This window comes from Lucilia cuprina, chromosome 3, assembly GCF_022045245.1.
Source record: "Lucilia cuprina isolate Lc7/37 chromosome 3, ASM2204524v1, whole genome shotgun sequence".
NCBI classification, from domain to species: domain Eukaryota; kingdom Metazoa; phylum Arthropoda; class Insecta; order Diptera; family Calliphoridae; genus Lucilia; species Lucilia cuprina.
Genome location: NC_060951.1, coordinates 35635506 through 35650869, shown reverse-complemented (window position 1 = coordinate 35650869; position 15364 = coordinate 35635506). Strand labels below are relative to the sequence as shown.

The 15364-nt window shown below is 30.9% G+C and overlaps 1 protein-coding gene across 6 annotated transcripts in view; it reads right to left on the bottom strand.

Moving 5' to 3' along the window:
* Positions 1–7730: 7730 nt before the first annotated feature.
* Positions 7731–15364, bottom strand: part of LOC111690008 (probable serine/threonine-protein kinase nek3) — a 48696-nt gene continuing 41062 nt past the window's right edge. For 3 of the 6 annotated variants that reach the window (XM_046947702.1, XM_046947703.1, XM_046947701.1), the window contains 5 exons: positions 13438–14392; positions 13202–13361; positions 12062–12242; positions 9004–9149; positions 7731–8426 (listed from right to left, as the gene is read on the bottom strand). In XM_046947702.1, coding sequence (XP_046803658.1) covers positions 7746–8426; positions 9004–9149; positions 12062–12242; positions 13202–13361; positions 13438–14392 — 2123 coding nt within the window. In that variant the 3' untranslated portion in view covers positions 7731–7745. The remainder of the gene's footprint in view (positions 8427–9003; positions 9150–12061; positions 12243–13201; positions 13362–13437; positions 14393–15364) is intronic. The other 3 variants (XM_046947706.1, XM_046947705.1, XM_046947704.1) reach the window with 2 other exon arrangements.

Genomic DNA, 15364 nt, shown 5'->3' with positions numbered 1-15364 from the left:
ATTTTCCAAGTACTTTCCACTAGGCAAGTACTTAATACATCAAGAGCATTATCACAATTCTTCGAATAATGCATCAAGTCCCACCATTCAGAACGCATATATCTTATATCCTTCTTTAGAGTTGTTTAATAATTTGTTGTGCTTATGTTTGTAGCGTCAAAATATATTGATGCCTCACTCTCCCTAAAGTATGTCCGTCCGTCTGTGTGTCCTATGTAAACCTTGTGCGCACGCTACAGGTCAGCATTTTCAAGATAATTTGACAACATTTCTGTTTCGTTTCAATGCTTTACGATTGTGTTTATTCTGCATTTCGGCCGTAATTACATTTTTGTAAGTTGTTGTTTATGTGGCAGAGAGACGAATTGAAATGCAGAATATCAAAGTTGCCAAACAGAGAAAATTTTTATTAAAATTGAAATGCAGAATAGAGACCACTATTTAAATTTTATTAAATTATATTAAAATATTACATTACAATTGTCATAAAACTGTGACCCCCGAGCATGTTTCCTTGATGCTAGATCCCATCTTGGTGTATTGCAATACGAGGGTAAAGAGGTGCTACCAATGGCCCCTATTCTGCATTTCAATTTGAATCGAAATTTTCTCCGTTTGGCAACTTTTGTATTCTTTATGTCGTTTCGACTCTCCGCCACATAAACAACAACTTACAAAAACGTAATTACATTGAAAAAGCATTGAAACGAAATGGAATTGCTTCTTCTTTTTCTTTCGATTCAGTTTTTTGTTGGAATACCTCTTTTCGATCATTGCTTAACTGAATGCGTAAACGTAATCGAAACGCAGAATAGGGGTGAATAAGTCTAGTCTGTCGGGACTATAAACTTTTTTTTTACATTTCAATCTTTAGCTTGAACTTAAATGATTTGAAAAGCGGTCTAACCAGAGCACCACATACGGGTGGCTACTTGCCCACTGGACTTTGTATCTTGGTTGGTCAGTTGGTTCAGGTTCCTTCGGAACCCCCGTACTGGATGCAGTTTAAACCTAAATCCTAGGAAGAGGTTGCTTGGTTAAAAGACTGATATATGGTTAAATATAATTTTCACGATGAATTTCTGTTATCGTTCTTAGTTTCTAGGAGCGTGACTCAAATGTTGGATTTGAGTTCTGATAAGGCGAAGATTTGGCGACATTATTATCGGGGTTAGATTGAGCTTACTCATAACAGCTGTTCTTACGCAACAGGGCTACTGTGGCGAAAGATAAGATAGCAAAGTACATATTAAACTTCTTCCTTATTTAGAATGTGTGACATGAATGGAAAGTTTCGAAACTGATTTAAAAAAAAGTCCAATTGATGTTTAAAATAGTAAAAATAAAGACTTCAAAGTTGAAAACATATTGAAACAAATCTATAATACAAATTAGGAAAATCTAAGAAGAAAACTAAAAAATCAACTCTGAAAAAGTTGAAAACTTTTTTGTTTTGTTTCGTTTTTTGTTGTTGTTGTTGTTGTTGTTAAAATGAATACCAAGTTAAGTTTTTGTTTTGTTTTACTTTTTCATTGTTTGTTTTTGTTGCTCATTTGTATAGAAAATAGAACTTGTTTTCACACATTTTGTATTTTTTTTTTACAAATATTTATTTTAAATTTTTTTTTGTTTTTTAAATTTGTTTTTTAATATTAATTTACACATTTAAACATACAATTAATACATTATTATTTTATAATAATATTATACATTAGATGTAGTATATTAAATATATATATTTTTTTGTATTTGTTGTTTTATTTATACTTTAAATTAGGTTTTCAATTTAGTATTTTATTTTATATTTAATTTATTTTAATAATTATAAACTAATATTTATATTTAAGTTTAGATTAAGATTTATACAAATTGCATTTATAATTAGTTTTATTTTTATATATATAAATTTATATGTATACTTTATATAACTTGACTATATTTCCACTTTTTTTGTAATTTGTTTTTTTTTTTAGAAAGATTTTCTTTTATAATTTTTTTTTGGATTTTAATTTTTTTTTATTTTTAGTTTAATTTTGCTTAAATTATTACACACAGATTTTGTTTTTACTTTACTTTAGTAATGAGAAAAGGGAGCAGATTTAAGGAGGGGAATTAGGTTGCTTGTGGTGTTTGAAAATTTTGGGTCTTGGGTTAGAAAAAGATTTGTTAAAAAAAAAAACATTTTTAGTTTTATTTTCTTTGTTAAACTTAATACATATTGTTTTTTTTACTTTCTCACTGTGATTTTGTTGTTGTTTTTCTATATAGTAGTAGTTAGTATAATATATTTTATTTTCGGTAATATTTGTTTTTTCTCCTTTTTTGATTGATTATTTTTATGATTTTTTTTCTTTCTGGATTTTTTTTTTTGCTTGTTTATAACATAAAAATTAGTAATTTTTTTGTGGTTTTCTGCTAAAATTAGTTTTTTTCTTTATTTTTAATTTTATGTATATGTATGTGGGCATAAATATTTCTTTTTTTTTAATTTGGAGGATTTTGGGGGGAAGAGATTTAATGTCCTTTGGGTTTTTTTAATTTTTTTTAAGTATTTAGTACATTTTTTTATTATTTTTCTAAAGCGCCTTGCCTTTTTAAGGTGGTTTCTGTTACGCAACTGCTGCGTTAAAACAAAATTACAAAATTTTAGTGTTTTTCCATTTACTTCTTGTTAAATGTTAAATTTTTACAAAAAAAGTTTTAAATTTCCAACTGTTTTAGGATTTTTGAATTTTAGTCTAATCTTGAGTCTAAAAACTTAAATTGAATAATGTCCCCTATTCTGCATTTCAATTTGAATCGAAATTTTCTCCGTTTGGCAACTTCGATATTCTGCATTTCGATTTGACTCTCCGCCATATAAACAACAACATACAAAAACATAACTACGATCGAAATGTAGAATACACACACACAATCGTAAAGCATTGAAACGAAAAGGAATTTCGTCTTCTTTTTCTTACGATTCAGTTTTTTGTTGGAATACCATTCTCCTTACAAAATAATAGAATTTGTTCTTAAGCTTCAATATCTAGAACTGATCTTCCAATCTTGAGAATTTTAAATTTTCACTTGAAATTTTCATTTCCCTCGAAGGGAAAATTGCTATCGTGAACTTGTTGTGAACAATTCATTAACAATAGTTTATTTTGTATGCAACAGCTGTTCAATGTTTACAAAATTTCATTAACAAATTACACAACAGCAAAATTTTTTCACTATAAAAAAATTAGTGAATTAAAAAAAGTGAAAAGTTAAACATATTCCACATGAAATGTTGATTGGCGATAGGGGTGATTTAAGAGTTTGTTCTAAAACAACTCATTCTAGAGGGGACTCTCAGTTAATCCAAAATATTCGATCACTGGTCGGCTGTCTCATCAATCTAAACTAACAAGTTCTAGAAACTTGTTTCAGTATTTAAAATATCCAAAGACAACTTGTTTTAGAACTAGTACTAGGTTTCTTACAAAGGAATTTGTAATTTTTCTTTAAAGTTTCTCTGGAACAAGTTTCGATGTTCACAATTTTCAACCAAAATCTTGAAGTCTCTTTAATTGTGAATAAAACATTCAGAAAAGGATTTTAGAATTTGTTTTAAAGAAAGAACTCTAGAACTGATTTTCATCTTTATAATTTTAAACTAAAATGTTCACAAAAAAAAAACTAGTTCTAGAACTAGATCGAAATCTAACAGTTTCAAACAAAAATTGGTGAAAAACGGAACTAGTTGTACGTTATTTACAAACGGAATTGTAATTGTTCTTAAAAGTGTCCCCGGAACTAGTTTCCGATGCACACAATATTGAACCAAAATGATTGAGTCTCTTTAATGAATGAATCAAGCATCCAGGAAAGAATTTTCGTATTCCTTTTAAATGATGAACTCTGAAACTGATTTCCATCTTTATAATTCAAGACTAAAATGTCCACAAACAATTAGTTCTGGAACTAGAATGAAACTTGACAGTTTTAAATAAAAATGCGTGAAAAACTGAATTAGTTTTACGTTTGTAACAAACGGATTTGTAATTGTTTTTCAAAGTTTCCCTAAAACTAGTTGCAGTGCCCACAATATTGAACCAAAATCATTGAATCTCTTTAATGAATAAATAAAACATTCAGGAAAGAATTTTCGTCTTTGTTTTAAAGAAAAAACTCTAAAACTTATTTCCATCTTTTCAAATCAAGACTAAAGACTGTTCATATTGTGGACTCCACAAACACCTAAATCTGGAACTAGAATAGAAGTTGTCAATTTCAAACAAAAATGGGTGAAAAACTGAACTAGTTTTATGTTATGTATTTGGTGAATGAATAAGGTGATTTAGTATAAACCTTATTCATTCACTTTAATTGTGAATAAAACATGGCAGACACATTTTCAGATTTTATTCCAAAGCAACTGATTCTTGAACTAATATCCATTTTTTAAATTTTAAACTAAAATGTTCACAAAAATCTTATTTGATACTTAACTAGTTGTAAGATTGCTACAAAGAAATTGTATTTTCTCTCATAAGTTTTCATTGAACTTCATTTCGATGACGATAATTTGGGGAAACCGTTCTATAGGACAAATGTCGACGTATGTATAACGCTTTCACAGAATCGGCGGGCAATCTATGGGTTCTGCTCTCCAATGACCATATCATACTCAGACAAGGACTGTATTTGTATTAAAAGATTCATTATTTAAAACTTTCATTAAACAAGTTGGAAATTTAAAACAAAGGGAGGGGGAAGGAAGATTTCAAAACGACATTGAAAAAAAAACTATTATAAGGATTTTGGTGGCTCGGGATTTACTTTATCGGTTCATGATTAAAACATTCTAAAATAGTATATATGTGTAAGTATGTATGTGTGTGTATATAAATCTATGACAAAACTATTATATTTCTTAATATTTGTGTAATTTAGTTTTTATTTTATTTTTTTTCCTTTCTTTATAATATTCTTCTCTTTTTGTTTTCTGCAAAATCGTTGATGCTAATGATGGGCGGAACTGTTTTAATTTTAAATTTTTTGTCATTTCTCTTCTAACTGACTGTTTTTCTAACAAAATCATATCAATAATTGTAGCGCTTCTTCTATCCATTGTTGCCTAAAGTAAAAGTAAACAATGTTTTTTTTTTTTTTTGAAATATGTTTGTTGAACTGTTGATGTAAGTGAATGTAAAGGGAACAAGTGGTTGTTGTTGTTGCTTGGTGTAAAAATGATGTTTGTTTTTTGTAAAATTTAATCTTAAATTAAATATAGATTTAAATCGTTGCAGTTTGTTCTCTTTTTTTGTTTGTTTGTTTTATTTGTTTTTGTGTGATTTGTGTCATGTTTATTTGACAAAGGTGGGAGCATTTTCATTTTTTGTTAATTTGTTTATATACTTTATCAATCTTGTTTGTTGTTGGTAGTATATTCCGACTTGATGTCGTAACTCTTTGATTTTTGTTTTTTATTATCAGCTGCTGCTTCTTTTGTTGTCTTTTCTGGTGCACACAAACGAGTATAGTTTTCTGGAAGGCTTTTTAATTATTTTTGTGTTGTTATTGCTTTGGCGGTATATCTGTCAAGCAAAATATATATTTAAAAAGGCCTTCTTTTTTTTTTTGTTAATTACAACCATTTTTCATATTCCATTGCCAATGTTTTGAGTTCAATTAGTAGTTGCAGCTCCAGAACGCCAAGTTATAATTGAAGACTGCAAGGGAAATAAAAAAAAAATAGTTTAGACATTGTTGATGTATTTACATGATTTAAAATATGTATATTATTTAGTCCAGATTATATGTATATTATTTAGTCCAGACTATAGTTTAGAACTTGGACTAGTCTATAGTTATAAACTAGACTACAGACTAGTCTATAGTCTAGTCTTTAGTCGAGTCTAGTCAATAGTATAGTATATAATTTAGTCGATAGTCTGTAGTATAGTCGATAGTCTATAAGGAGTGAGATCGAAAAATTCTTAACACACGTTTTTCATTACATTTTTCAACCAAAGTATTATTTGATTTTTTTTTTGATCAAGTTACCTTTGAAAAACATGTCAGAAAAAAGTGCGTACTGAAATTATTAAATATTTTCAACTAAACCCAACTTGGTCTTACAAAAAGTTGGCCAAGCATACAAAGGTCTGCCGTCAAACTGTTTCCAATGTTATTAAACAGTACCGGGAGAACTTGTCAGTTGATAGAAAACCTGGTTCAGGTAGAAGTAATGGTCCACATGATGTTTCTAAAGCCAAAAAAATAGAACGCATTTTCAAAAGAGCTCCCAACACCTCCGGTAGGAAAGCAGCTCGGTTAGCTCAGTGCTCGGACTATTTGGTACGAAAAGTTAAAGCTAATGCAGGTTTAAAAACATACAAGGCTCAAAAAGTTCCTGACAGGAACGCTGCTAAAAATTTAGAGGCCAAAAACAGAGCACGGAAATTGAAGTCAAGTTTTATAAAAAAATATTCTTGCTACATAATGGATGACGAAACGTATGTTCTGGCAGATTTTTCGCAACTTCCAGGTCAAAAGTTTTATGTTGATGCTCGAGGGAATGTTGAAGAAAAGTTTAGGACCCAAAAGCAGACAAAATTTCCCAGAAAGTTCTTGGTATGGCAAGCAATATGCAGTTGCGGCAAAAGAAACCAATCATTTGTTACAACGGGCTCTATAAATACCGAAATTTACATCAAGGAATGGTTACAAAAAAGGCTGCTTCCATTCATAAGACTTCATAATGTGTCCACTTATTTTTGGCCTGACTTGCCATCCTGTCACTATGGTAAACAAGCCCTTGAGTGGTACAAGAACAATAATGTGGTATTTGTACCAAGAGAGGCAAATCCTCCAAACTGCCCGGAACTAAGGCTAGTGGAGAGATATTGGACTCTTGTTAAAAGAGAATTAAAGAGTACAAAAAAGGTGTCCAAAAGTGTGGTAGATTTTAAACGGAGATGGACTACATGTTCGAGCAAAGTGACAGAAAGCACTATAAAAACGTTAATGGAAGGGTTTCCGAAAAGGGTTCAAAATTTCATCACTAGTGATTAAAACTATAAAAATATTTTTTTTTTTTTGTAAATTGTAATAATAATTTGAATCAAATAAAAAAAAAATAAAGCTGTAATTTTAGTGGTTTCTTTTTATAAACATATATGTATGTTAAGAATTTTTCGATCTCACTCCTTAGTATAGTCTATAATCTAGTCGATATTCTATAGTCTAAACTATAGTCTAGGTTATAGTCTAGTCTATAGTCTAGTCTAGTCTATAGTCTAGTCTATAGTCTAGTCTATAGTCTAGTCTATAGTCTAGTCTATAGTCTAGTCTATAGTCTAGTCTATAGTCTAGTCTATAGTCTAGTCTATAGTCTAGTCTATAGTCTAGTCTATAGTTTAGTCTATAGTCTAGTCTATAGTCTAGTCTATAGTCTAGTCTACAATCTAGTCTATAGTCGAGGCTATATCCTAGTCTGTAGTCTAGTCTATAGTCTAGTCTACAGTCTAGTCTACAGTCTAGTCTATAGTCTAGTCTATAGACTTGTCTATATTCTAGGCCACAGTCTAGTCTATATTTTAGGCTATAGTATAGTCTATAGTCAATTCTCTAGTCTAGTCTAGTCTATAGTCACTTCTCTAGTCTAGTTTATAGTCTAATCTATTGTCTAGTCTATAGTCTAGTCTATAGTCTAGTCTATAACCTAGTCTATAACCTACTCTATAGTCTAGACTATAGTCTAGTCTATGTATTCAGTTTATCGTTGAAAGAATTTTTATTTTTGGAAACTTACCATTATTTGTATTATTAACTCCTTGGGCGGGTGCTGAAGTAGCCAATATTGTTGCGGCAGCTGTGGCTGTCGATCCATTTCCAATTCCACCTGCAATAAGGCTGCTTACAGCAATACCACCACCGCTGCCGTTACCATTTAGACCAGCTCCAGCAACAGCAGCAGTTGCTTGCAATTTCAAACCATTAGGAATGTTAACGGTCACATTTCGACCATTATTAATCACCCCATTAATTGGAGGTGATGACGAGATCAATGACGATGACGAAGAGACACCACTCGATGAGGACGGCGACGGTGAGGGTGTCGAGGGTGTGGGTGAACCACGGGTTACAGCAGTAGCTGATATATTTTTGGCTGTCAATGATAATGGTAGACTGCTACCAAATGTAACAAGGGCCGTAGGACTACCAGCTGGTGGACTGCTAATGCCACCTCCTCCCCCTCCACCCTGAGTAGGAATTGCTACAGCTTGTATGGTGGTAGTAATTGTGGGATTTTTACGCTGTTGTTGTTGGATGACAACATTACTGTTGCTATTAATTGATATTGGTGATGTAGAATTAATATTGTTGTTGTTGCTGTTGTGGTTGATTTTATTTATCACAGGAGATATTGTTGTGGGCATTGCAGTTTGTAACTATTTATAACAATTACAATATTTATACAACATTACAAATTATCCATAATTGTTGGTTATTTTTATAAGTTTATTGATAAAATTGTTTTCAATTTTGATTTCAACATTTATAAGTTTTTGAGTGAGTGTTGGTATGTATGAATTTGGTGGTATGTGTGTAATAATTTTGCAATTTAAAAAGTGAAATTTTCGTTTTAAAGCAATTTGTGTTTTTTTTTCGTTTAAAATGAGATCGTAGTTTGTTTAGGCGTATAGAAGTGTATATTTAATTTTTGATTAATTAATTAAAAATAGAGCAGAAAATAAAAAAAAAATTAAAACAAATTAAGAATTAAAAAAAAACTTAACAAAAAAAATAATAAAATAAATAAACAAAAATTTAAAAAAATATGTTAATAAAATAGAAACAATTTTCTTCTTGTTGGCAGTTAATTTTTGTAAAATAAGTGTTCCTCATCAAATGATTCCTAATAAATCTATATACACTTTGATTCCTAGTCGTATGTTTAGGAAAATGCTAACACTCAATTTCTTTCATCATCATAATTGTATTATGCATTTGATTTTTACTACTTACACCAGCACCAACTGGTGATGACATTGTATTGCTGCCGCTGCCACCACTGCTGCTGCCATTACTGCCGCCACTTGATAGCGAACTAGATGAACTGTACAATGTACTGCCACGTCCAGATGAAAGAGAATGTGTATCATTTATTGTTTCTAGAACAAGAAATAAGAATATTTTAAAGAAATAAAATTAAATTTTGTATATTTAGGTTTGATATAATTTGGTAGATATAATGGTCCTTTAATATCATAAGATTAAAAGTTTAAAGAAAGTATTGTCTCTAATTCTTATTAAGTATATTTTTTTAGTTTACTCAATAGTCTAGTCCATAATCTAGTTTATTTTCTAGTCCATAGTCTAGTCCATAGTCTAGTCTATAGTCTAGTCTATAGTCTAGTCCATAGTCTAGTCTATAGTCTAGTCTATAGTCTAGTCTATAGTCTAGTCTATAGTCTAGTCTATAGTCTAGTCTATAGTCTATAGTCTAGTCTATAGTCTAGTCTATAGTCTAGTCTATAGTCTAGTCTATAGTCTAGTCTGCAGTCTAGTCTATAGTCTAGTCTAAAATCTAGTCTATAGTCTAGTCTATAGTCTACTTTATAGTCTAGTCTATAGTCTAGTCTATAGTTTAGTCTATAGTCTAGTCTATAGTTTAGTCTATAGTCTAGTCTATAGTCTAGTCTATAGACTAGTCTAAAGTCTAGTCTATAGTCTGGTCAATAGTCTAGGCTATAGTCTAGTCCATATTCTAGTCTTCAGTCTAGTCTGTATAGTCCATTCTATATAATCTTCATAGCCTAGTCTGTAGTCTAGACTGTATAGTCTAGAGTATATAGCCTAGTCTGCATAGTATATTCGATAGTCTGGTCTAGACTACAGTCTAGTCTGTATAGTCCATTCAACATAATTAGTCTATAGTCTCGTCCATAGTCTAGTCTGTAGTCTAGACTGTATAGTCTAAAGTATATAGCCTGGTCTGCATAGTATAGTCCATATTCTAGTCTATAGTATAGTCTTTATTCTAGTCTAGACTATATTCTAGTCTATAGTCGAGTCTGTAAAGTCCATTCTATATAATTCAGTCTATAGTCTATTCTATAGTCTAGTCTATAGTTTAGTCTACAGTCTAGTCTATAGTCTAGTCTATAGTCTAGTCTATAGTCTAGTCTATAGTCTAGTCTATAGTGTAGTCTATAGTCTAGTCTAAAGTATAGTCTAAAGTATAGTCTATAGTCTAGTCTATAGTCTAGTCTATAGTCTAGTCTATAGTCTAGTCTATAGTCTAGTCTATAGTCTAGTCTATAGTCTAGTCTATAGTCTAGGCTATAGTCTAGACTATAGTCTAGTCTATAGTCTAGTCTATAGTCTAGTCTATAGTCTAGTCTATAGTCTAGTCTATAGTCTAGTCTATAGTCTAGTCTATAGTCTAGTCTATAGTCAGTCTATAGTCTAGTCTATAGTCTAGTCTATAGTGTAGTCTATAGTCTAGTCTATAGTCTAGTCTATAGTGTAGTCTATAGTCTAGTCTATAGTAGACAGCAATATATTGTTGTCTACTAAACTGTAGTCGTTTCTATAATGCAGAATTTTCTCTTATAATTTCCTTTGGATTTGTCTAAAATTTTAATCAGCAACGTTATGAAATTGTTTTTAAATTTTACGTCATTTTCTGTCTAAGTAGATTTTGTTACCGTTACTTCTATTTTTAAAATACTTTTTTCGTATATTTTAAGAACAAACTTTCTAATTGAATCTAAAGAATTATAATTAGTTTTCAGCATTGTATCTGTATATTTTTTGCATAAAATCCTCTCACATTTTTATTGAAAAAATTCAGTCAGTAATATTATTAACGTTTTAAAATAAATTCGAAATTATCATAAACACAAGGTAGTATATTTAGAGGTATGGTGGTAGGCATTTGATTTTTTATTTTTTTGCAAAATAATTTATGGGTCACTTTAGCATTAATAAATAAATTGATGATTTGCATCGATGTGTCCTTTTTCACGCAATACCCTACACTTGCAAGGTAATTTTACCAGTTGATATAATTGTCATTGTTTAAATGCTCTTAGTAATCTAGAGTTTCAGCTTTAGGATTCTTATAAAATTAATAAATTTTTTTAAATCTAAACAATAAAGGAGATTCTTAATTTATATTCACTATATAGCAAACAATCAAATTCTTAATGATCTCCTTCAAAATATGTTTTCAACTATTTTTGCTATTTTCTATGAATTTTATTATTGTCATATGTTGTTGTTGTAGTATTTTCTATAAAAATGCATCTTATTTAAATTGTCAGCATGCTTTTTACCTAATATTTCGAAACTTTATACAGAGATCTCGTTTTGAAATGCAAAACTTAAATACTCGTCGTACTAGAGAATAGCTTTACAACTAAATGCAACACCGCAATGCAATCTTAAAAAATATTATGCTAAAATGTGGCGCAAAATAATATTCAATACTTGGTCTACTTTATATAAAAATAAAGTCGTACGAAATTTGAATAAAATTCTAAAATTTATTCTCTAACACTTTGTCAAAGTGTAGTTGGTGTTGTGTTTATACTTAATAAAGTATAAGATATTTAATGTATTTCTGCTGCGGCTGCATTTGCTGCTAAATACTAAGTATGAAACAGCAGTTTTTGTTTTGTTTCTTTTTTTTCGAATAAGGTTGTTGTTGTCGATTGTTTGCGTAAAAAGTGAAATTAAAAATTATAATTTTGAGTTTTGAAGGAAAAAGGAAAAACCCATATTAATAATAAGAAAAAGAGGAGGTTAAGGAAAGCATACATTTAAATTTAAGCAAGATATGAAAAACAGTTTAGTTGACCTTTTTTTACTAGAATCAGTTTCCATTACAAATCACAATTTTTGGGTGCAGATCATAACAGCGAACAATTTTAATAATACAGAAGATTAACTGGGTCAGTGAACGTGAATGGGTTTGTTGGAAATTCCTCAACAATTAAATGGTTAGAAATCGTTATTAAAAATCGATTTCCATTTTATAAACATTATAAGCATATAAAAATAACGATTAAAAACTTACCTCTCTCATTTGGAATGCTACCAATTTCGATATCAGAAAAAATACCTAATCCCGAAAACATTTGTTCATACTTTGGACCAAGTTCACGCTTTAAGCTAACAATACGTTTTTGTAAATTGATTTTCTCATTCGCTAAATGTTCCGATTCAACTTCCAGTTCTTGAGCACGTTTTTGGAAAGTCTGAAAAGGAAATAAATTTATTAAAACAAGAACAACAAAATTTGCATAATTTATTATTATATTTAGGTCAAATTATAGACTGGCACTAGACAAACTATAGACTAGACTATAGACTAGACTATAGACTAGACTATAGACTAGACTATAGACTAGACTATAGACTAGACTATAGACTAGACTATAGACTATACTATAGACTAGACTATAGACTAGACTATAGACTAGACTATAGACTAGACTATAGACTAGACTATAGACTAGACTATAGACTAGACTATAGACTAGACTATAGACTAGACTATAGACTAGACTATAGACTAGACTATAGACTAGACTATAGACTAGACTATAGACTAGACTATAGACTAGACTATAGACTAGACTATAGACTAGACTATAGACTAGACTATAGACTAGACTATAGACTAGACTATAGACTAGACTATAGACTAGACTATAGACTAGACTATAGACTAGACTATAGACTAGACTATAGACTAGACTATAGACTAGACTATAGACTAGACTATAGACTAGACTATAGACTAGACTATAGACTAGACTATAGACTAGACTATAGACTAGACTATAGACTAGACTATAGACTAGACTATAGACTAGACTATAGACTATACTATAGACTAGACTATAGACTAGACTATAGACTATACTATAGACTAGATTATAGACTAGTCTATAGACTACACTATAGACTTGACTATGGTTTAAACTATAGACTAGACTTAAGACTAGACTACAAACTAGACTACAAACTAGTCTACAAACTAGACTACAAACTAGACTATAGACTATAGTATAGACTTTAGAATAGACTATAGTATAGACTATAGAATAGCCTTTAGGCTAGACTGTTGATTACACTATAGAGTAGGCAACATCTTCCTGAATTTTCCTTAATTCATATCTTAATAAATTAATAATAATATCATTCAACTTACTTGGACACATTTTAAAGCTTCACCCAATATAGCTAAATTGGAGGTTTTTCTGCGATCTTCATCTTTCAAAGATAATTGATTTTTCAATGCTTCATAGCATTCTTTTAAATGGGCACGACGATTCTTTTCTAATTTATTATGAACTTCACGGGTACCAGCCCTAAAAATTGGAAAGAAAAAAAAAACAAAGATTAGTACTAAAGATACAAAATGAACCAGACCCTTTCCAAACTTACCCATTACTTGTGGAACTAATGGTACGCCTTCTAGGCGTAGCATGTGTTACATGATTTGAACCGGCTCCTACCGCTGACTGCTGTCCACCAGCAGCATTAAGCATATGCATATAATGACTGCCAGCCGATGAGGCTCCCAACGAGGACGACACATGACGGGGCGGTGAGTGTTGGCTAGAAGTCGAGTGTTGACTGGACGATGAGTTTGTACCGAAACTATGATGATGCTGTTGCGTTGGTGGTATTTCATCGACCATCATACTGTTGCTGTTGTTGCCATTGTGCAACTGATGATGCTGGTTGGCTGAAAGTTTATGGGAGGATAGTGAGAAACTTCGTATACGTGATTGTGTGGGTTCAACAAATTTTCTACTCGACATGGGTGGCGGTGTCAAGGGTATAAAAGTTTTTGGGCGATTAGTTAAAACCATACAACTACCGCCATTGGCGGTTTGTTGTTGTGCTTGCTGAGACGTTGACGGCGACGAGGATGTTGGAGTTAATTGATAGGGAAAGCCGGTTATGAGGGGTATATTTTTATTATTAAAAGGTATATTAATGGCCTTAGACAGGGACACTTGTGTTGTGGCCGGTTGCTGCGTTACTTGGCCTATAGTGGCTGTGGGAGCCGCTATGCGTATGCCATTTGCCAACAACATTTGTTTGCTGGCAGCAGCATTTCCTATAATTTCACCATTTCTACCTATTAAAGTAAATGTGGACATATTGCCACCATCCGTCGCCGCAGTCTCAGCAGCTGTTTTAGATTTCATCATTGTGACATCTTCTGGTTCTTCGTCATCTGTTGCCATTTGTATGGGTGGCGACAATGATGAGCTTGATGAGGATTTTAACAATTTGCTTGAGGTGGAATTGGTCAGTAACATGAATGAGGTGTTTTTAGTATCAGTGGTATTATTATCATTACTGTTGTTGTTGGTGTTGTTTGCATCTTCTTTATTATGGATTTTTATTTTTGTTTTGAAATTTACATTTTAAACCAATTCGTTTTCATTTTGTGTGATAGTTGTTGGTGAAAGATCAAGGAGTTTAAATTAAAAAAAGAAGGGAAAAATAAAAATTTTAAAAAAAATATAGAAAATAAAAAATACAAGAATTTAGACAAAGTTAAACAAAAAAAATTTGAAACACATGTAGGCAAGATGAAAAAGATGTAATGCAGAACAGAAATATGTGTTTTATAAAAGACAAGAGCGAGTAAGAGAGTAGCTGTTAAATGATAAATGTATAATAATGAATTTTTAAAATTTTAATAAATTGTTAGATAAAAGACAAACATGAAAGCAAAGAAGAGTGCAACATTGGTGGCAAATTTTTTCTCAAATAAATAAAACAAAAACTAGCCTATTTGAACAAAGAGTACACAATAGACTAGACTATAGACTAGACTATACTAGAATAGGCTATAGTCTAGTCTATAGTCTAGTCTAGACCAGAGTATAGAACAGACCATAGACCAGACTATATAATAGACTAGACTATAGAACAGACTTTTGTCTAGACTATAGACTAGACTATATACTAGACTATAGACCAGACTATAGACTAGACTATATACTAGACTATATACTAGACTATAGACTAGACTATAGACTAGACTATATACTAGACTATAGACTAGATAATATACTAGACTATAGACTAGACTATATACTATAGACCAACTACTAGACCGTAGGCCAAACTAGATTGGAAAACAAACTAGACAAGACTTTAGATTAGCCTACACACTACACTAAAGACAACACTAGACTACATACCAGCCTAGACCATAAATTATACTATAGAATTGACCAAGGACTAGACTATAGACTAGACTATAGACTAAACTATAGACTAGACTATAGACTAAACTATAGACTAAACTATAGACTAGACTATAGACTAGACTATAGACTAGACTATA